This window comes from Rhinoraja longicauda, chromosome 36 (assembly GCF_053455715.1).
Source record: "Rhinoraja longicauda isolate Sanriku21f chromosome 36, sRhiLon1.1, whole genome shotgun sequence".
NCBI classification, from domain to species: domain Eukaryota; kingdom Metazoa; phylum Chordata; class Chondrichthyes; order Rajiformes; family Arhynchobatidae; genus Rhinoraja; species Rhinoraja longicauda.
This window is the reverse complement of record NC_135988.1, coordinates 19,618,936-19,642,809: the sequence shown is the minus strand read 5'-3', so window position 1 is coordinate 19,642,809 and position 23,874 is coordinate 19,618,936. Positions and strand designations below refer to the sequence as shown.

The 23,874-nt window shown below is 54.2% G+C and overlaps 1 protein-coding gene across 1 annotated transcript; it reads left to right on the top strand.

Moving 5' to 3' along the window:
• Nucleotides 1–3,787: 3,787 nt before the first annotated feature.
• On the top strand, nt 3,788–23,805 carry LOC144610265 (uncharacterized). The gene is made up of 3 exons (XM_078428855.1): nt 3,788–4,131; nt 14,521–14,671; nt 20,149–23,805. The coding sequence occupies exons 1-3, from the start codon at nt 3,901–3,903 to the stop codon at nt 20,922–20,924; spliced, it is 1,158 nt and encodes a 385-aa protein (XP_078284981.1). The 5' UTR covers nt 3,788–3,900; the 3' UTR covers nt 20,925–23,805.
• The last annotated feature ends 69 nt before the right edge of the window (nt 23,806–23,874 follow it).

Here is a 23,874-nt window from a genome sequence, read left to right as displayed (position 1 = left end):
ACCCAACGTTTATTCACAACCACCCTCCCCTCTACACTAAACTATGTCCAGGATATGTAGGATTTGGAATGCATGCTCACCATGGGGCTATTACTGGGGTTACTGGCTGTTCGTTTGGCAGTATTTCTCTTCGAGTTGCGTGCCTGTTCCTCTCTCTTGCATCCGTTTTTCTTGCCTGTCTTTTCTTCCTCCTGCATTCGTTTTCTTGCCTGCTTGCGTTTCTTGCAGGTTTTCTTCTAGCTTCAGCTTCTTCTTCCAGTATTTCTTCTTGAGTTTAAAACCCAAAAGTAGTGGCCAGTTATACTGTTTCTGACCCGTCCTATCTCCCGCCAGATCTTGGAATCTCTTTGTTCAAAAAGATATGTATGAGGTTTTCTTCTGATCTGCCTTATGGTCGGGGATACCGGGGATGGCCAGACGGTGTAAATTGGGATTTCATTGTGAGGTGATGGGTGTTAACTGGTTTCCCATCACCTACCAGGTAGTTTTCTATGGGCTATTGTGCCCCCTCACTGAGATGAACTGTTTAGGTCGGCTTGGGGCATTGTGAGTATGCTGATGTCAGCGCCCCAGTGTCTGGACTCCGACCTGGTTTCGTAGGTTTCTGCATGGCCAATACCCATCCTTTGTTCTGGCCGTAGCTTTGCAGAAACCTAGAGACTGGGTTGTAAGGTTTTTACTTTTTGTGGCTGGTCACGAGGTCCTGCGGCCATTTTAGGACCCACGGATTGTGACATCCTTTGTTAATCTGACCGCAGCCTTTCTCCGCTATCAGCCCCAGTCTCTCGTTTAAAATGTCCAAACTGCAGCTCTTTGGTATTGTGTTGCTTTCCAAATGAGGGAAAACTTCTCAAATCTTACAGTACTGATTGAGAATGATCAGCCATGATCACATTGAATGGCGGTGCTGGCTCGAAGGGCCGAATGGCCTCCTCCTGCACCTATTGTCTATAAAGCTGGGTGGCAGTGTGCACTGCGAAGGGGATGTTAGGAGGTTGCAGGGTGACCTGGACAGGTTGAGTGAGTGGGCAGATGCATGGCAGATGCAGTATAATGTAGATAAATGTGACATTATCCACGTAGGTGGCAAAAACAAGGAGGCAGATTATTATCTCAATGGTGTCAGATTAAGTAAAGGGGAAGTGCAATGAGACCTTGGTGTCCTTGTACACCAGTCACTGAAAGTAAGCGTGCAGTTACAGGAGGCAGTGAAGAAATCTAATGGCATGTTGGACTTCATAACGAGAGCATTTGAGTATAGGAGTGAAGAGGTCCTTCTGCAGTTGTATAGGGCCCTGGTGAGACCACATCTGGAGTATTGTGTACACTTTTGGTCTCCTAATTTGAGGAAGGACATCCTTGTTATTGAAGCAGTGCAGCGTAGGTTCATGAGGTTAATCCCTGGGATGGAGGGGCTGTCATATGAGGAAAGATTGGAAAGACTGGACTTATATTCACTGGTTTAAAAGGATGAGAGGGGATCTTATAGAGACGTATAAAATTATAAAAGGACTGGACAAGGTAGATGCAGGAAAAATGTTCCCAATATTGGGGGACAATAGACAATAGACATTAGGTGCAGGAGTAGGCCCTTCGAGCCAGCACCGCCATTCAATGTGATCATGGCTGATCATTCTCAATCAGTACCCCGTTCCTGCCTTCTCCCCATACCCCCTTAAGAACTCCATCTAGCTCTCTCTTGAATGCATTCAGAGACTTGGTCTCCACTGCCTTCTGAGGCAGAGAATTCCACAGATTTACAACTCTGACTGAAAAAGTTTTTCCTCACCTCCGTTCTAAATGGCCTACCCCTTATTCTTAAACTGTGGCCCCTAGTTCTGGACTCCCCCAACATTGGGAACATGTTTTCTGCCTCTAACGTGTCCAACCCCTTAAAATCTGTTCTATGTTTCTAATGTAGAACCCCCCCTCCCCCCAGTAAACATGATGTAGCTTTAAACTGCTGGACTTGGAGTCGAACTCATAACCTTCTGACTCAGGAGCAAAAAGTGTCAACTCTAAGCCACGGCAGTAATGAAAAATCGTGGAGATTGAAAAATTCCTGGATCAAATTGAGCATATTCATACAGAAATCATTCAACATTGACTTTCCAATGAAAAGCTGGACAGCTTTAAAAACAAAATCTAATTTAATCATAAATTTGTTGAAAATGCAATTTTATTGACACCTCAACATTTCCCTAGTTAGTATGTCTACCATTGCGACACAAATTTTCTATTTAATTAATTTAATATTTATTCATGGGCCTCTGTATTTTTAATGTAATCCTGGCTGGCATTCAGAACACATCAGCTAGTCTGAGAATCTGAGCAGTCAGATAATTTAAAATGTAATTAAAATATTGACAGAGATATGCCTGAAAATTAATATTATTTTTCCCATTAAAGGTGCTGACTTGGTAAATGGCATTGAGAAAATGCTTCAGCTTGAATTAATCTGATTTCAGCAGTTCAGCAAAGCAAGCACGGAACATAGTTGGGATCGAGTGAATGCCCTGCTTCACTGGTCCAAACCAAGAGAGCCCCTGTGAGTGATGGTGGATGTTGACATACTAATCAACAGTTCCATCTCTCACACCAGTCTAACATCTGCAGATGCTGCAAATCTGAAACAAAAGCAGAAAATGCAGGAAGCATTCAGCAGATAGGTGATTTCATAGGCGGCAGGAGCAGAATTAGGCCATTCGGCCCGTCAAGTCTACTCCGCCATTCAATCCTGTCTGATCCATCTCTTCCTCCTAACCCCGTTCAACTGCCTTGTCCCCATAACCCCTGACGTCCGTCAAAGTCGACAACCTATTCTGTACTTATCTAGATCTGGCAGCATCCGTCGAAAGAGAAACAGAGTTTGTATTGCCAAAGATGCTGCATGACGTGCTGTCTACTCTCGGCATTTTTGCCACATATGAACCATCCTACCATAACTGGAGAGCAGTGCTGAACAACTATCTATCTCATTGGTGACCCTTGGACTATCTTTATAAGAAAATAACTGCAGATGCTGGTACAAATCGAAGGTATTTATTCCAGAACCAGTGGACACAGTCTAAGAATAAAGGGGAGGCCATTTAAAACTGAGATGAGAAGAAACTTTTTCACCCAGAGAGTTGTGAATTTGTGGAATTCTCTGCCACAGAAGTCAGTGGAGGCCAATTCACTGGATGAATTTAAAAGAGTTAGATAGAGCTCGAGGGGCTAGTGGAGTCGGGATACGGAGAGAAGGCAGGCACCAGTTACTGATTGTGGGTGATCAGCCATGAATAGGCTAGAAGGGCCAAACGGCCTCCTCTTGCACCTATTTTCTATGTTTCTACATGATGCAACCAGTCAATATGCTCTCTACTGCAGACAGTGGTTTAAGCCAAAGATATATACATAAGAGTAATTCAGCTCGTCAGGCAGCATGTATGGAAAAGGTGGACACACATTGCTGGAATAACTTCGGGTCAAGCAGCATCTGTGGAGGGGACACACAATGCTGGAGTAACAGTGGGTCAGGCAGCATCTGTGGGGGGAGTGACGGCCAGGGGGCGGGGCCCTACCTCTGGGACCGCGGCTCCCATTGGTCCGCGCGATTGAAGGGCGGGACTTCCGGTGCGAGGCCCACCGCCCAGTCGGGACTTCCGGCGCAGCGAACGCCGGTTTGAAGGAAAATCCGGCGCTGAGTCTGAACCCCCCCCGCCACGTGCACCCCCCCGCCACGTGCACACCCCCCGGCACGTGCAGCCCCTCCCGCCCCGCACGTGCAGCCCCCCCCCCCGACCCGTCTCGCCGTCCCCGCCAATCTGTCTGCCCCGCCTGTTTGACTGTCCCCTGTGCAGCCGCCCCGTTTAGCGGAGGTCTAGCCTGTCTGCCCGCCCGCCTGTCCGGGGGGGGGGGATGGCGGAGCCGCGGGCCCCGCGCTTCAGCGACGTTGCGTTGCGGGTGCTGGTGGAGCAGGTGCGGGCCCGCAGGGAACTGCTGTTCCCCGCGGACGGCAGGAAGATGCCGCGCCAGACGCTGCGCCAGGCGTGGAGGGAGGTGGCGCTCCGCGTCAACCTGCAGAGCGGAACCCCCCGCTCATGGCTGCAGTGCCGCAAGAAGTTCAACGACCTGACCCGCACCGCCAGGGTGAGTGAGTGAATACTCGCTGACCGCCAGCGCCAATGCACCGCCGGGCCGGGCCACACGGGCCGGGCCACACTCACCGGGCCGGGCCACACTCACCGGGCCGGGCCACACTCACCGGGCTGGGCCACACGGGCCGGGCCACACTCACCGGGCCGGGCCACACTCACCGGGCTGGGCCACACGGGCCGGGCCACACTCACCGGGCCGGGCCACACTCACCGGGCTGGGCCACACAGGCCGGGCCACACTCACCGGGCCGGGCCACACTCACCGGGCTGGGCCACACTCACCGGGCCGGGCCACATGGGCCGTGCCGGGCCACACTCACCGGGCTGGGCCACACGGGCCGGGCCACACGGGCCGGGCCACACTCACCGGGCCGGGCCGAGCTACACTCACCGGGCTGGGCCACACTCACCGGGCTGGGCCACACGGGCCGGGCCACACTCGCCGGGCCGAGCTACACTCACCGGGCCGGGCCACACTCACCGGGCTGGGCCACACTCACTGGGCCGGGCCACACTCACCGGGCTGGGCCACACTCACCGGGCTGGGCCACACGGGCCGGGCCACACTCAGCGGGCCGGGCCACACTCACCGGGCTGGGCCACACGGGCCGGGCCACACTCACCGGGCCGGGTCGGGCCACACTAACCGGACTGGTCCACACTCACCGGGCCACACGGGCCGGGCCGGGCCACACTCACCGGGCTGGGCCACACGGGCCGGGCCACACTCACCGGGCCGGGCCACACTCACCGGGCTGGGCCACACTCACCGAGCCGGGCCACACTCACCGGGCCGGGCCACACTCACCGGGCCGGGCCACACTCACCGGGCCGGGCCACACTCACCGGGCCGGGCCAAACTCACCGGGCCGGGCCACACTCACTGGGCTGGGCCACACTCACCGGGCTGGGCCACACGGGCCGGGCCACACTCCCTGGGCCGGGCCACACTCACCGGGCCGGGCCACACTCACCGGGCTGGGCCACACGGGCCGGGCCACACTCACCGGGCTGGGCCACATTCACCGGGCTGGGCCACACGGGCCGGGCCACACTCAGCGGGCCGGGCCACACTCATCGGGCTGGGCCACACTCACCGGGCTGGGCCACACTCACCGGGCCGGGCCACACTCACCGGGCTGGGCCACACTCACCGGGCTGGGCCACACAGGCCGGGCCACACTCACCGGGCCGGGCCACACTCACCGGGCTGGGCCACACTCACCGGGCCGGGCCACACGGGCCGTGCCGGGCCACACTCACCGGGCTGGGCCACACGGGCCGGGCCACACTCACCGGGCCGGGCCGAGCTACACTCACCGGGCTGGGCCACACTCACCGGGCTGAGCCACACGGGCCGGGCCACACTCGCCGGGCCGAGCTACACTCACCGGGCCGGGCCACACTCACCGGGCTGGGCCACACTCACCGGGCCGGGCCGGGCCGGGCCACACTCACCGGGCTGGGCCACACTCACCGGGCCGGGCCACACTCACCGGGCTGGGCCACACGGGCCGGGCCACACTCAGCGGGCCGGGCCAGGCCACACTCACCGGGCTGGGCTACACGGGCCGGGCCACACTCACCGGGCCGGGCCACACTCACCGGGCCGGGCCGGGCCACACTCACCGGACTGGTCCACACTCACCAGGCCACACGGGCCGGGCCGGGCCACACTCACCGGGCCGGGCCGGGCCACACTCACCGGGCTGGGCCTCACGGGCCGGGCCACACTCACCGGGCCGGGCCACACTCACCGGGCTGGGCCACATTCACCGAGCCGGGCCACACTCACCGGGCCGGGCCACACTCACCGGGCCGGGCCACACTCACCGGGCCGGGCCACACTCACCGGGCTGGGCCACACTCACCGAGCCGGGCCACACTCACCGGGCCGGGCCACACTCACCGGGCCGGGCCACACTCACCGGGCCGGGCCACACTCACCGGGCCGGGCCACACTCACCGGGCTGGGCCACACTCACCGGGCTGGGCCACACTCACCGGGCTGGGCCACACGGGCCGGGCCACACTCCCCGGGCCGGGCCACACTCCCCGGGCCGGGCCACACTCACCGGGCCGGGCCACACTCAGCGGGCCGGGCCACACTCACCGGGCTGGGCCACACTCACCGGGCTGGGCCACACTCACCGGGCCGTGCCACACTCACCGGGCTGGGCCACACTCACCGGGCTGGGCCACACAGGCCGGGCCACACTCACCGGGCCGGGCCACACTCACCGGGCCGGGCCACACGGGCCGTGCCGGGCCACACGGGCCGTGCCGGGCCACACTCACCGGGCTGGGCCACACGGGCCGGGCCACACGGGCCGGGCCACACTCACCGGGCCGGGCCGAGCTACACTCACCGGGCTGGGCCACACTCACCGGGCTGGGCCACACGGGCCGGGCCACACTCGCCGGGCCGAGCTACACTCACCGGGCCGGGCCACACTCACCGGGCTGGGCCACACTCACCGGGCCGGGCCGGGCCACACTCACCGGGCTGGGCCACACGGGCCGGGCCACACTCAGCGGGCCGGGCCGGGCCACACTCACTGGGCTGGGCTACACGGGCCGGGCCACACTCACCGGGCCGGGCCACACTCACCGGGCCGGGCCGGGCCACACTCACCGGACTGGTCCACACTCACCGGGCCACACGGGCCGGGCCGGGCCACACTCACCGGGCCGGGCCGGGCCACACTCACCGGGCTGGGCCACACGGGCCGGGCCACACTCACCGGGCCGGGCCACACTCACCGGGCCGGGCCACACTCACCGAGCCGGGCCACACTCACCGGGCCGGGCCACACTCACCGGGCCGGGCCACACTCACCGGGCCGGGCCACACTCACCGGGCCGGGCCACACTCACCGGGCCGGGCCACACTCACCGAGCCGGGCCACACTCACCGGGCCGGGCCACACTCACCGGGCCGGGCCACACTCACCGGGCCGGGCCACACTCACCGGGCCGGGCCACACTCACCGGGCCGGGCCACACTCGCCGGTCCGAGCTACACTCACCGGGCCGGGCCACACTCACCGGGCTGGGCCGCACTCACCGGGCCGGGCCGGGCCACACTCACCGGGCTGGGCCACACGGGCCGGGCCACACTCAACGGGCCGGGCCGGGCCACACTCACCGGGCTGGGCTACACGGGCCGGGCCACACTCACCGGGCCGGGCCACACTCACCGGGCCGGGCCGGGCCACACTCACCGGACTGGTCCACACTCACCGGGCCACACGGGCCGGGCCGGGCCACACTCACCGGGCCGGGCCGGGCCACACTCACCGGGCTGGGCCACACGGGCCGGGCCACACTCACCGGGCCGGGCCACACTCACCGGGCTGGGCCACACTCACCGAGCCGGGCCACACTCACCGGGCCGGGCCACACTCACCGGGCTGGGCCACACGGGCCGGGCCACACTCACCGGGCTGGGCCACACGGGCCGGGCCACACTCACCGGGCTGGGCCACACGGGCCGGGCCACACTCACCGGGCCGGGCCGGGCCACACTCACCGGGCTGGGCCACACGGGCCGGGCCACACTCACCGGGCCGGGCCACACTCACCGGGCTGGGCCACACGGGACGGGCCACACTCACCGGGCTGGGCCACACTGGCCGGGCCACACTCACCGGGCCGGGCCGGGCCACACTCACCGGGCTCGGCCACACGGGCCGGGCCACCCTCACCGGGCCGGGCCACACTCACCGGGCCGGGCCGGGCCACACTCACCGGGCTGGGCCGGGCCACACACACCGGGCCGGGCCACACTCACTGGGCCGGGCCGGGCCACACTCACCGGGCCGGGCCACACTCACCGGGCCGGGCCGGGCCACACTCACCGGGCTGGGCCACACGGGCCGGGCCACACTCACCGGGCTGGGCCACACGGGCCGGGCCACACTCACCGGGCCGGGCCGGGCCACACTCACCGGGCTGGGCCGGGCCACACACACCGGGCCGGGCCACACTCACTGGGCCGGACCGGGCCACACTCACCGGGCCGGGCCACACTCACCGGGCCGGGCCACACTCACCGGGCTGGGCCACACGGGCCGGGCCACACTCACCGGGCTGGGCCACACGGGCCGGGCCACACTCACCGGGCCGGGCCGGGCCACACTGGCCGGGCCACACTCACCGGGCCGGGCCGGGCCACACTCACCGGGCTCGGCCACACGGGCCGGGCCACACGGGCCGGGCCACACTCACCGGGCCGGGCCACACTCACCGGGCCGGGCCGCACTCACCGGGCCGGGCCGGGCCACACTCACCGGGCTGGGCCACACGGGCCGGGCCACACTCACCGGGCTGGGCCACACGGGCCGGGCCACACTCACCGGGCCGGGCCGGGCCACACTCACCGGGCTCGGCCACACGGGCCGGGCCACACTCACCGGGCCGGGCCACACTCACCGGGCCGGGCCGGGCCACACTCACCGGGCTGGGCCACACGGGCCGGGCCACACTCACCGGGCCGGGCCACACTGGCCGGGCCGGGCCGGGCCACACTCACCGGGCTGGGCCACACGGGCCGGGCCACACTCACCGGGCCGGGCCGGGCCACACTCACCGGGCTGGGCCACACGGGCCGGGCCACACTCACCGGGCCGGGCCACACTCACCGGGCTGGGCCACACGGGACGGGCCACACTCACCGGGCTGGGCCACACTGGCCGGGCCACACTCACCGGGCCGGGCCGGGCCACACTCACCGGGCTCGGCCACACGGGCCGGGCCACACTCACCGGGCCGGGCCACACTCACCGGGCCGGGCCGGGCCACACTCACCGGGCTGGGCCGGGCCACACACACCGGGCCGGGCCACACTCACTGGGCCGGGCCGGGCCACACTCACCGGGCCGGGCCACACTCACCGGGCCGGGCCACACTCACCGGGCTGGGCCACACGGGCCGGGCCACACTCACCGGGCTGGGCCACACGGGCCGGGCCACACTCACCGGGCCGGGCCGGGCCACACTCACCGGGCTGGGCCGGGCCACACACACCGGGCCGGGCCACACTCACTGGGCCGGACCGGGCCACACTCACCGGGCCGGGCCACACTCACCGGGCCGGGCCACACTCACCGGGCTGGGCCACACGGGCCGGGCCACACTCACCGGGCTGGGCCACACGGGCCGGGCCACACTCACCGGGCCGGGCCGGGCCACACTGGCCGGGCCACACTCACCGGGCCGGGCCGGGCCACACTCACCGGGCTCGGCCACACGGGCCGGGCCACACTCACCGGGCCGGGCCACACTCACCGGGCCGGGCCGCACTCACCGGGCCGGGCCGGGCCACACTCACCGGGCTGGGCCACACGGGCCGGGCCACACTCACCGGGCTGGGCCACACGGGCCGGGCCACACTCACCGGGCCGGGCCGGGCCACACTCACCGGGCTGGGCCGGGCCACACACACCGGGCCGGGCCACACTCACTGGGCCGGACCGGGCCACACTCACCGGGCCGGGCCACACTCACCGGGCCGGGCCACACTCACCGGGCTGGGCCACACGGGCCGGGCCACACTCACCGGGCTGGGCCACACGGGCCGGGCCACACTCACCGGGCCGGGCCGGGCCACACTGGCCGGGCCACACTCACCGGGCCGGGCCGGGCCACACTCACCGGGCTCGGCCACACGGGCCGGGCCACACTCACCGGGCCGGGCCACACTCACCGGGCCTGGCCGCACTCACCGGGCCGGGCCGGGCCACACTCACCGGGCTGGGCCACACGGGCCGGGCCACACTCACCGGGCTGGGCCACACGGGCCGGGCCACACTCACCGGGCCGGGCCGGGCCACACTCACCGGGCTGGGCCACACGGGCCGGGCCACACTCACCGGGCCGGGCCACACTCACCGGGCCGGGCCACACTCACCGGGCTGGGCCACACGGGCCGGGCCACACTCACCGGGCTGGGCCACACGGGCCGGGCCACACTCACCGGGGTGGGCCGGGCCACACTCACCGGGCTGGGCCGGGCTGTGTTCTCCAGGAAAGCCACCGCCCATTATAACTAACCGCTCATTATTGTCCCACCCGTGTGGTTGAGCGTTGCCCAAATATGCTCTTGAGGACAGAAAATGTTGGAAATGGTCATTTAGCAGGTCGAACAGCATCTGTTGAGTTAGTGTATAAAGTTGATGAACTTTCATCAGATGACAGATTCTCCTGGTATTCTCACCACACTTTGGATAAAATAACTTTTCCTTAAATCCCAGGCTGACTTTTTGTATACTTTGTATTGATGTTGCTCTTCCTCACACGTGAAATAATACAATGAGCATTAATTCATTTTATTTTGTTGAATATAACCTTGTTCTGGTTTCATCCTTGTCATTGATTTGAGCTCCTCCAGTGACTATGTGCCCTTTATATAATATGATGAGCAATTGTAGGCAAACCATGTTCAATGTGTTTGCTCTGCTCTTCTCTACTTTATAATATTACTAGACTAATTGGACCATTCCTCGTCGAGGGGGGACAGGGAAGGGGAGAGAGTGACTGAGAGGGTGAGCCCTGGACCCAAAGTCTCTCCTGTATTGGTGTAGCAATTGTCACAATTGGAGGGGTCAGAGATGATCTTGCCTGCTCGCATCCTGGCCCTTGCAGTGTACAGTTCGTCAATATCATATCATATCATATATATACAGCCCATACAGTCAATGGGGGGGAAGGTTTCAGCCAACAACCTTCTCAGCTGATCGAATAATAATAATAATAATAATCCATTTATTTTATATAGCGCCTTATCACATGCTCAAAGCGCTTTACAAAAACAATGAACATAGAAACAAACAGACAAACTATCCTGACGGAAAAGCGGCGAATACTCAACGCCAGCGTCCTCTCACGTCAGGGTCCGGCAGTAGACATTAAAAAGCACAAGACACACAGATATAATTTTTTACACAAAACAGCCATCACAGTGATTGCTCTAGGCATACCCTCACTGTGATGGAAGGCAAAGTCTTATCTCCTCCTCATTCTTCTCCCGTGGTGCCACGAGGTGATCGAGGCTCCCAACTTTTTGAAGCCCCCACCGGGCGATGGAAAGTCCCAGGGCCGAGCCGAGCAGGCCGATGAAAGTCCTGAGCCCCCACTGGGCGATGGAAAGTCCCAGGGCCGAGCCGAGCAGGCCGATGAAAGTCCTGAGCCCCCACCGGGCGATGGAAAGTGCTGCGGCCGAGCCACGCAGGGTGATGAAGGGCCTGCGAGCTGGTCGATCGTACCTCGCGCTTCGGGGCGGTCGAAGCTGTTACGGCTGGAGCTCCCAAAAGCCGGTCGCCAGCCAGGGACCTGCGAGCTCCCGATGTTGCGGTCTGCAAGGCCCACGGCCGAAGCCTCCGAGATGGTAAGTCCAGGCCCTGCGACCGGAGTCTTTGAGGTCGATCCCAGCTGGAGGCTGCCGACTCCACGATGTTAGGCCGTAGCGCGAACGGAGATACGACACGGTAAAGGTCGCATCTCCGTTGAGGAGGAGATTTGAAAAAATAGGTTTCCCCCAACCCCCCCCACCACCCCCCTACATACACAGAATTAAAAATAAAACAAAACGTACATTTAACAACGACAATGACAAAAAAAACAACAACAAAAATGGAGAGACTGCCGGTGAGCCGCAGCTACAGAACACAGCCACACCTCCAATGATTTGTTGTAGCCTCCAGATGTTGTGCTTGGTGGCTGAGCCAAACCAGACCATGATTGAGAAGGTGAGGACGGACTCTACGATGACAGTATAGAATTAGACCACCGTTGCCTGTGGCAAATTGCATTTCCTCATCTGCCGCAGGAAGTACATCCTCTGTTGGGCTTTTTTGACTGGAGTCGATGGTGGCCTCCCATTTAAGGTCTTTGGAGATGATGGTTCCAAGGAACTTAAATGACTCCACATTTGTGGCTGTGGTGTTGTTGATGGTGAGTGGTGGGAGGGGAGGGGAAGCTCTCCTAAAGTCTACAATCAGTTCCACTGTGTTAAGAGCATTGAGCTTCAGGTTGTTACGAAGGCACCAGGATGCCAGCTGTGTCACTTCCTGTCTGTAGGCAGATTCCTCCCCATCGTGGATCAGTCCTATCAGGGTTGTGTTATCCGCAAACTTGAGAAGCTTGACAGAGGAGTCCGTGGAGGTGGAGTCGTTGGCGTAGAGAGAGTAAAGTAGAGAGGAGATTATGCAGCCTTGCGGTGCTCCTATGTTGAGTGTCTGCGGGTCCGAGATGTGCTCTCCCAACCTCGTGTGCTGCTTCATGTCTGTCAGGAAGTTGATTCAGAGGGGTTCAGGCACAGTCAACTGGGAGAGTTTGGAGTGTAGTAGGTCTGGCACAATGGTGTTAAATGCAGAGCTAATGTCCACAAACAAAATCTTTGCATAGGTCCCCTTGCAGTCTAGGTGCTGGAGGATGAAGTGCAGGCCCAGGTGATGTTCACAAATTGTCACATTTTTAGTCAGCAGGTGAATAATGTAGTATTAGTTATCCTGGTTATTGAGCAGTCTGCATATTGCAAGAAATTACATCCTGGGAAAAAAGGCACAAAGTGCTGGAGTAACTCAGCAGGTCAGGCGGCACCCCTGGAGAACATGGATAGGTAATATTTCAGGTCGGGATCCTTCAGATTGATCTTAGAGAGGGGGGGGGGGGGGTGGGAGAAAGCGGAAAGAGAGGAAGGGCAGGAGCAGGACAAATTGAGGCAGGTAATATGTGAACATTTGCTAGGGGAGGCAGATGGTTGGATAAAGGTCAGAGATGAAAACAAAATGGGCGAGACTTCTTGAACTTGCCCAATGAACCGAGGAATATGCTTTTGTGAATTTCTCTATTTTCTCAAAGCTCACAGAATTTCTCTAATTTCAAGTAACCCCATGCATTCCCTCTCTTCCTCCCCCCCTTCCCCCACCCTAGACTAGTCGTCCTGCTAGTTCCACTGTTCACATCCTTGTATCCCTTTGTTATCACTTCTTCCTCAGCCAAAAATGGGCAATTATGGGCTCCAACCTTCCTTGGTCATCTGTTGTCGACCCTGCTTTGTTCTGACCTTTACTTATGACCAGTTCCCTCCCCTCAGTCTGAAGAAGGATCCCAACCCAAAACGCCACCCATCCATTTTCTCCAGAGATGCTGCCTGTCCTGCTGAGTTACTCCAGCACTCTGTGTTGATCTTCAGTGTGTTGATTTGCAGTTCCTTTCTTCACATATCACATTAATTTGGTTGGTTGTTCCAGCCCTAGAGATTAGGAGAACAAAATATTTTTTACGTTGTACTTTATTTATGTATTTTCATTGTTTAAATTTTATGGTGTTTTTTAAATTTAGTTTTATCCACAGCACTTTTAGAAAATATATTGGATGCCATTTAAATCTGTTTAAAAACACCTTTCAGCTCGAACAGGAGGTGAGGTGCTCCTCTCCAGTCTAAGTGCCAGGAGTTCTGATGGAGGGGGTTCAGTATACTGGCTGAGTGTGGGCTCACTGTGGGCTCTTTGATATCTTCTACTGCCTAACTCTCAGTGTTTGAGATTCTGCTTCTTTGTCACTCTGGATTAGTTACAGATGAGTGTAGGTAGTTGGCCAGGTTCATTGGCAGTGAGTCTAGGCAGCAGGCATTTCTATTTGGATCAATATCTGCTTCTCAATGACATCTGCTAATTAGGGCTAGGGTTTATTGTTTTGGGGAATGGCGTGCATTTTAGGTGTATTATTTCCAATGTTACGGCAGTAACTCCACTTCAGAAAAATGTAATTGGTTGTCATGTGCTTTGGGAAGACCTGATGTCATGAAAGGTGCTTTATAAGTGCACATCCCTCTTTCAATTAATAATTAAAAAACAGAGATTCTTAGCCTTTTGAATGGGAGTACAAGTTGGAGTTAAGATTCAGATCAGTGATGATTTAATTGAATAAACATGTTAGACAATAGTCAATAGACAATAGGTGCAGGAGTAGGCCATTCGGCCCTTCGAGCCAGCACTGTCATTCAATGTGATCATGGCTGATCATCCACAATCAGTACCCCATTCCTACCTTCTCCCCATACCCCCTGACTCCGCTATCCTTAAGAGCTCTATCTAACTCTCTCTTGAAAGCATCCAGAGAATTGGCCTCCACTGCCTTCTGAGGCAGAGAATTCTCAGTTGTAAGCTCACCAAACATTTTCACCACAGCTATAATTCAGCTTTGACCTGGTAACTGTAAAATTCTTATTCGTGAGTTAAATGTTTTCACCTGTCTGCAAGCAAATCTTGGCCACCTTGTGCTACTCTCCCCTCCCTCCATACATGATGTGAAGCTGCCTCACACCCCCATAATTATTACAGTAACTAGATGCTAACATTGCCACCTCTTTCCACAGGACAAGTTGGCACACAAAGCAAGGAATCTGACTTGTACTGGGGAACGGCCACCCTCCATTCAAGCCACCACTCAGATGGAGCAAGAAGCTCTGGACATCGTTGAGATATACAGCAGCAGAAGCATTGAGGCTGGAGGCCAAGGACCACAGGGTGTCTGCCTATTTCCCTCACCTACTCTGTTCTTGAGCATCACACAGGCAGTGTGATCACCCTGGAACAAAACCAGAACATGCTGGAAATATTCAAATATCAGACAGCATCCTTGTGGAGTGAGAGAGATAGAAATTGGTTGATGTTTCAGTATAGTCGTCTTTGATTGGAGCTGGACAAAAAAATCCAATATTATGCTGTTCCTAAGCCCATCTACTTTCTATTTTTCTACTCCTTTATAGGGTGTTAGTTTTGCTAATAAGATCAGCATTTATTACTATGTGATTTGATACAACTGGGCAGCTTGCCATCGAATTTCTGAGCGGATTTGATTTGATGAGCCATATTTAGCAAACTGGAGCTGTTACAGCACAGTAATGGGTTCTGTGACCCAACCTGTACGTGCTACTGTGTTGCCCATCCATACTAATCCCATTTACCTGCAATAAGCTATTTCCATCTGCTGCTTCTCGATCCAAAAATCAGCAACCAACAACCAAGCATCCAGCAATCAACTGCATTCTAAATGTTGTAATTATATATGCCTCTGGCAGCTTGTTCCATATCAGAAATAGGCTCTTCAACTTGACTCTTCAATGCAAATTGAGTATCTATCTATGTTAATCACATTTGGCTCATATCCCTCCATTCCTTTCTTATCCACATACCTGTACGTGGTTTTTGAATGCTGTAATTGTACCTGCTACTACCACCGACTCTGGGAGCTTGTTCTGTATGTCCGCCACCCTCCGTGTGGAACCTCTTGCCCCTTGAATCTCATTTCAATATTCCTCCTCTCAACTTAAATCAAAACTCTCTAGTTTCAGATTCTCCTATGCTTGGAAAAAGGCTGTAACTACTATATGCCCCTCATAATTTCAGAATCCTCTATAAAGTTACCCCTCAGCCTCCTGTGCTTCAATGTAAACAATTCCAGCCTATCCAATCTCTCTTTGTATCTGGAGGCTTTGTATCACAAAATGCTGCAGTAACTCAGGACAGGCAGCATCTCTGGAGAGAAGGAATGGGTGATGTTTCGGGTCGAGACCCTTCTTCAGACTGAAGAAGAATCTGAAGAGCGAAGAAGGGTCTCGACCCGAAACGTCACCCATTCCTTTTCTCCAGAGATGCTGCCTGTCCTGAGTTACTGCAGCATTTTGTGTCGACCCTCTCTTTGTATCTAAAGCCCTCCATTTCAGGCAACATCCTGGTGAACTGGAAAACAGGCATCAAGTATTATCTGTGGAAATAAATGCACTAATGACATTTTGGGGTGTTACCCTTCAGCCTCTACTATCTACTCAATTTATGCCTATTTATAATCCCTGCCTCCTGCACTCCATTGAGAACAAACCTAGCCTGTTCTTGCAACTAATCTATGTAACGAAAGCGCTCCATTGCATACAGTTTCCTGGTGAATTGCTTATTTTTTTCTAATCTGCCATGTATTTCCTATAGTGTTGGAAACAGACTGCACAATGGGTCAAAGTGTGACCTGACCAACATTTTTACAATTGCAAAATGACATCTCATCTGATGTGTAGGAAGGGACTACAGATGCTGGTTTATACTGAAGATAGACACAAAATGTTGGAGTAACTCAGCGGGTCAGACAGCATCTCTGGAGAAAAAGAAGGGTCAGAACCCTTCTTCAGACTGAAAGTAGAGGGGGGAGGAAATAAATGAGGTGAGAAAAGTCCAGAACAAACCTGGGCTGGCAGCAGATGACCGCAGGAAGGGTGGAGGCCATCATGGCCCATTGTTGGCTGGGGACGAGGTGATGACCAGAGAGATGCAAGGATGCGACCACTGGAACTGGTAGGGCGATTAGGGTAGAGGGGGAGGGAGAGGGAGTCCACTGGGTTGTAAGCTGCCCAAGCAAAATGTGAGGTGTTCCTCCAATTTGTACATGGCTGCACACTGACAGTGGAGGAGGCCCAGCATAGAATGGTCAGTATGGGAATGCGTAGGGGAGTTAAAATGTTTGGCAAATGAGACATCGCGTAGGCCAAGGCGGACTGAGCGTAAGTGTTCAGTGAAATGATCGCCCAGTCTACTCTTGATCTTACTGATATATAGGACCCACACTGGGACCACCGGATAGAGTAGATGAGATTGGAGGAAGTGCAAGTAAATCTCTGCTGAAAGGACTGTCGGGGTCCTTGGACAGAGTCGAGGGCGGAGGTTTAAGGACAGGTGTTGCATCTCCTGCAGTTGCAGGGAAAGGTACCTGGGGAGGGGGTGGTTTGGGTGGGAAGGGACGAGTGAACCATGGAGTTACAGAGGGAACGGTGTCTGGGGAAAGCGGAAAGGGATGGAGATGGGAAGATGTGAGGTGGTGCGATCCTGTGTACTCAGTAACTTGGCCTATGATTTTGGGTCAAGTCAACAGCAAGCCAATTGTTACGGATAGCAAATACATATATATTCCGTTATTTGTCCCGCACCGGGGAAATACGTTGAAAAACTTAAATTAGATGCTTTTAACGGCAATTTGGTAATTGTCTGCTTTCCTTCACCAGCTGAAGAATTGATGATAGGAGATAGAATGTCATATTAGTTATTCAAATATTTAGTTAGACCACACTTATAGTTTTGCATGCAGTTGTGGTCTCCATGCTGTAGAATAGGTATGATAAGGCCAGAGGGAGTGCAGAAAAGTTTCACTGGAAGGTTTGAGTTAAAAGGAACGATTGCATAGGCTGAGGCTCTTTTCCCTGGAGTGAAGGAGGCTGAGGGATGATTTTAGAGATTTATAAAATTGAGGGGTGTGGATAGGATAGTTTTTTTCTCGGGATGGGCAGTTTAAAACTTAAGGGCATAGGTTTAAGATGAGATGGGAAAGACTTAAACTGCATTTAAGGGGCAGGTTTTCCCACTGAGGGTAGTAGGTATATGGCACAGCACCAGTGGTAGGGGGAGAGGCAGGTGCAATAACAATGATGAAGATGTCTTTGGCCCAGTACATGGACCCTTGTGGGCTCCACCTTTCCTTGATCATTGTTGCTTTTTGCATATCTTTCATTCATTTGTTCTACAGTATAAATCTCTATATCATTGTCAATATCTCTTGTCTCCCTTTCCCCTGACTCTCAATCTGAATAAGGGTCTCGACCCGAAACATCACCTATTCCTTTTCTCCGGAGATGCTGCCTGACTTGCTAAGTTACTCCAGCTTTTTGTGTCTATCTTTGGTTTTAAACCAGCATCTGCAGTTCCTTCCTACGCAAGATTACACAGGTATTTTGGTTGACACAAATTAGTTGAGTTGAAGAGCCTGTATCAGTGCTTTATAACTCTATGAATCTATGAATTGCAGGTAATTTGCACTGGTCCGAACCTCAAGTCAACTAACTACATCAAATATCAACATACTGTCGACTATTCCTTCACAGTGGAGTGCTCCTGCCAACACCACCAATGCCCTTCACCTTCACATGCCATTTTTACCCTGCAGTGCATTCCCATTTACATTTCATTGTTCAGGGTTCCAAATACACCAGGTGAAGTGCTCTTCTTTCAGTTTAGTATTCTTTATTTGTTGCACACACTGGAGAAGCCAAACAAATCAGGTACCTCCGTTAGCACTGCGTGTGACGCCCAAACTTCCAATCAACTCTTGTTCAGTTCTTCAACCCATTTCCAATCGTGTCAAAAGTAACCTCTTTATCCTTTGCTCTCCTAAATAGTTTAATTAAAGCCCATTGTCAGGTGAAGAAACAGAAGTTTTAAACTATAAAAGGCATATAAAAAAGCAATTTACACATTAATATTTGCTCCCACTTCCAATCAAAGCCATGTCTATCATGTACCTGGACCTAGGCACTTTGAGACACAACACACTCCTTTTGCAGTAGATTTATTTGGTGTTCATGGTTGTGATAATATAAACAATGAACATTCATTAGATGCGCAGAGTCTCTTGCCCAGAGTAGGTGAATCGAGGGCCACAGGACATAGGTTTAAGGTGAAGGAGAAAAGATTTAATAGGGATCTGAGGGGTAACTTTTTCACACAAAGTGTGGTGGGTGTATGGAACAAGATGCCAGAGAAGGTAGTTGAGGCTGGGACTATCCCAACATTTAAGAAGCAGTTAGACAGGTACATGGATAGGACAGGTTTGGAGCGATATGGACCAAATGCTGGCAGGTGGAACTAGTGTAGCTGGGACATGTTGGCCGGTGTTGGCAAGTTAGGCTGAAGGGCCTGTTTCCACACTTTCACTCTATGTGAAACCGGAGCACAGATGTGCAGCGTACAATTTGCAAGGAGCGAAAGCCAGACTACATGCTCATCATACTTGAGTTAAACTCGCTGATATTTTGTTCTGTGGGCAGTGTGCTGGTGCAGCAACTAGACATTCTGTGTCACTGCTCCAGATGAATGGGTTCAATCCTAATCATTGATGCTTTCAGTGTGGAGTTTGCATGTTCTCTCTGTAACACATTGGTTTCCCCCTTACATCCCCAAAATATGTGGGTTGTGGGTTAATTGGTTACTGTAAATAGTCCCTAATGTTTGGAATAGTGATAGAATCTGGGAGGGGGGAAGGAGTTGATGAGCATGTGGGGGGGGAGGGGAGGAGTTGATGAGAATGTGGGGGAGGGCGGAGTTGATGAGAATGTGGGGGGGAGGAGCAGTTGATGAGAATGTGGGGGGGGGAGGAGTTGATGAGAATGTGGGGGAGGGCGGAGTTGATGAGAATGTGTGGGGGGGGAGGAGTTGAGAATATTGGGGGGGGGGAGGAGTTGATAAGAATGTGGGTGAGAATGAAAGAAAATAGGATAAACAAAAATGATTGCAGATTTGATGGACTGAAAGGTGTGTCACTCCTGGGATGCCTGCTTGATTGCTGAACTGCTACAGTTGAAGATCATGCCTTTCTCTCTGAGAACTAGCACCAGAGACAGGCTTCTGAATGAGCTGCAGCTGTGACATTGGGAACGGTGCAGGTTGTATTTTAGCGCATCGTAATGGGGGAAATCCAATTTTTCGCCAGTTGTATCTTCTCTTCTCAGTCGTTGAAACCCACAATTTCAAAGAATGAACATTTCCAGCAATTTCTGATTTTTATTTCAGATGTCTAGCACTTTCAGTTTTATAATTTCAGATAATGTCACTATGTTTGGCATCTGCATCTCCTGTAGAAAGGTTTTTTAAATTTATCCCATTACTGCCTTCTGCTGTCATCTTTTGTTAATCACTCTGCTCTTTAGCCTAACATTATTTGTTCCTCTTGCCTCTTTATCTTAAAACATATCAGCTTTGCCATTTTGATGAAAGATCATTGACTTCAAGCATTATTTTTTTCCATCCATAGATGCCATCTGACTGTCCGAATATTTCCAACATTTTCTGTTTTTATGTTGGATTTCCAGCACCCAAAGGATTTAGATTTTGTGATTGCTGTGGATTAATGTTTACCAGTGTTGCCTGCTCTCTCCAGTACTTGCTGACTGGTGCCTTTTCTTCCCCAGATATATCCCATTGTTTGGGCCTTACAGGGCAGGAGATGGAGGACGATTACTTGACTGAAGATACATTGTCACTGGCTGCATCCTTCCAATACACCACTGAACGCAATGTTTCCAGTGGGAGAGATGGGACAGATGGATCAGCTCGGGGTGAATTATTCAGTAACAGTGAGCAAGACCTGTCCCTAATGGAAAGGACAGTGCAGGAGACAGACGGCCGAAGGGCAAGCTCTGAATCGAGCTACTCGGAGGAACACGGAGATCTGGATTTGAGTGGTCCAGCGTTTAAAAGAAAAATCTTCCATGTTCATCATCAGTTACTCGAAGCTTTGGACAGTCTGTCCAGGAGCTGTCTGACTCTGTCAGAGAGTGTAGAGGAGTCTGCTTCCATACTGTGTGGTGTTCTGCCACAAGGCTTTGCAACTCTGCAAGGTACCATGGACAAAGTGGCCAACACTTTAGATGCTACAGTGAAGCCCTCTGTTCAAGAGTCAGTCGGCCCTGCAATAGCAACATTGATTGAGGCTCAGACTGCTGCCATTCAGGCATTGGCTTGCACTATTTCCTCTGGCTTAGAGAGGTTGGGGGGATGTGTTGATAAAGGTTTTAATCATGTAACAGAACTCCTCCAGTCTACCTTCCCACATGTGAGTGGGAATGTTGACTCCCAGACCTGTGGTTCTGCTGTGTTGGGAGCGGCATATGCTGCTGCTTCTCGTAACGACAGTATACATGGCCCTTTGCCATGCCCTGAATTCCAGGTTCCTCAGACCATGTAAATACTACAGTCTGCCGTTAGGCCCCCTCATGCTCCAACCCTTCGAGATCGGTGATCATGAGCAAGGCACAGTCTGCGGCACAAGCTGAACCACTGGGAATCCGTGTGAAGGTGTAGCAAGGAAAGCACTTCAAAAGACTTGTAGGAAAGCACCTGAAGGCACCTGAGTTCCATGGTATCAATAAAGTGTAAAACACATTGCAGTTTTAACATTGAAAGGTAGTTATATTTAACTAAACTGCAGGGTCGTATTAGATACTCAGTGTTAGCCACTGGTTGGAATATTTAATTGAAATTTGAAGGATTCTTAGAAATGCTCTGGGACCGTTGACAGATGAGGTGCAGCATTCCCAAGTCCAGGGTAACAAAAAATGCAAAGGCAAGCACATGTCTTTTAATTGTTTTTTATAAAGTATTTTAAAATCATTTTTAGCCATTTTTAATCAGAACTGTTTAACCAGAAAGAACATAGTAACTTTGTAGACAGGTATAACCTTCAGTTGTTAGGAACGCTGCAAAATGAAGGAACAATCGGATCCGTTTCTGATTCTCTGCCCACAGAAGCTGCCCGACTTGATGAGTGTTTCCAGCGATTTCAGTTTTCCAGCATTTGGGGTTTTGTTTTTTGCTCTGGCTCCTGACACTTGTTTACCTCTCACTTTTAACAGGCAGATTGCTTTAAATTGACAGCCTTTTACAAGAACGATTAATAGAGTTAGATTATTTTTGATCTTGATCTATTTGCCTTTTATTCTTTGTTTTACATTTTTCAGGAATCTTTGTGGCAGCAATGTTTTTTATTGTTGGGACAGCAAGGTGTTTGATAAGGTTCCACGTGGTAGAGGTTAGATTGGCAGGTTAGATTGCATGAGATCCAGGAGAGCTAGGCGTCTGGATAGAGAATTGACTTCACGGACTGGAGGCCTGTGGCTCAGGGATCAGCCCATTGCTGTTTGAAGTTTATATCAACGATTTGGATGTGAATTTACAAGGCATGGTTATCAAGTTTGTAGATAGCATTAAAGTGGGTGGCATCATGGATAGTGAAGATGGTTATCAAAAATTACAGCAGGATCTTGATCACTTGGGCAATCACTGAGGAATGGTTAATGGAGTTAAATTTTGGTCAGTGCGAGGTGTTGCATTTTGGGAAGTCCAACCAGGGTCTTCACAGCGAATGGCAGGCTCTGGGGAGTGTTGTAGAGCAGAGGGATCTAGGAGTGCAGGTACAAGTTGGCTGGTTATGTTACAGTTGTAGAAGACTTTTGGAGTATTGTGTTCGGTTTTGGTTATCCTGTTGCAGGAAAGATGTTGTTAAGTTGGAGGTCGAGCAGAGAAGATTTACGAGGATGTTGCCAAGGCACATGGGCCCGAGCTAAAGGGAGAGGTGGAGCAAGGTAGGACATTCCGTGGATCGCAGGAGGATGAGGGGTGATCTTATAGAGGTGTATACAATCATGCAGGAAATAGTTAGGGTGAGAGCACATAGAAACATAAAAAATAGGTGCAGGATTAGGCTATTCAGCCCTTCGAGCCAGCGCCGCCATTCAATATGACCATGGCTGATCATCCAAAATCAGTACCCCGTTCCTGCTTTTTCCCCATATCCCGTGATTCCGTTAGCCCCAAGAGTTAAATCTAACACTTGAAAACATCCAGTGAATTGGCCTCCACTGCCTTCTGTGGCAAAGAATTCCACAGATTCACAACTCTCTGGGTGAAAAAGTTTTTCCTCATCTCAGTCCTAAATGGCCTACCCCTTATTCTTAACCTGTGACCCCTGGTTCTGGACTCCTCCATCATAGAGTGATGCAGTGTGGAAACAGACCCTTTGGCCCAACTTGCCCACACCGGCCAACATGTCCCAGCTACACTAATCTCACCTGCCTGTGCTTGGTCCATAATCCTTCCAAGCCTGTCCTATCCATGTACCTGTCTAACTGTCTCTTAAATGTTGGGATAATCCCAGCCTCAACTACCTCATCTGGCAGCTTGTTCCATACACCCACCACCCTTTGTGTGAAAAAGTTACCCCTCAGATTCCTATTAAATCTTTTCCCCTTCACCTTGAACCTATGTTGTGTGGTGCTAGATTCCCCTACTCTGGGCAAGAGACTCTTTGTGCATCTACCCGATCTATTGCTCTCATGATTTTGTACACCTCTATAAGATCACCCCTCATCTTGTGCTCCAACAATTAGAGACCCAGCCTACTCAACCTCTCCCTGTGGCTCACACCCTCTCGTCCTGGAAACCTCTCCCTATAGCACACGTGAAACAACACAGGACATGCGAGGCAGCACACAAGATGCAACACGAGACACAGCACACGAGACGCAACGTGAGACAACACGAGACACAGCACACGAGACGCAACGTGAGACAACGCGGGACACAGCACATGAGATGCAACACGAGACACAGCACATGACACAACGCAAGACAGCACACGAGACACAGCACATGACACAACGCAAGACAGCACACGAGAAGCAATGAGAGACACAGCACACGAGAAGCAATGAGAGACACAGAACATGAGACGCAATATGAGACAGCACACGGGACACAGCACATGAGACACAACACTAGACGCGGCACATAAGACGCAATGTGAGACAACGCGAGACACAGCACACGAGACACAACAGGAGACCCAGCGCACGAGGTGCTGCACACTAGACACAGCACATGAGAAGCAACACGAGACAGCACATGAGAACTAACATGAGACAGCACACGAGATGCAACATGAGATATGGCACACGAGACACAGCACACGAGATGCAACAACTTTCAGAGTATTAGAAATGTAGCTGAATTCCACGCCTTCACTGACAGTAAGTCTCCTGATATAATCCTTGGCTCAGAATCATGGTTAGACGAGAATGTTTCTTCCTCAGAAATCTTCCCCAGCTATTACCAAGTGACTAGAAAAGACAGGAACTCAA

Coding starts and splice junctions, on each gene's coding strand:
- LOC144610265 (XM_078428855.1), top strand. CDS start 3,901: ATGGCGGAGCCGCGGGCCCCGCGCTTCAGCGACGTTGCGTTGCGGGTG. Junction 4,132..14,520: donor ACCTGACCCGCACCGCCAGG/GTGAGTGAGTGA, acceptor CTCTTTCCACAG/GACAAGTTGGCACACAAAGC. Junction 14,672..20,148: donor TGGAGGCCAAGGACCACAGG/GTGTCTGCCTAT, acceptor TTTCTTCCCCAG/ATATATCCCATTGTTTGGGC.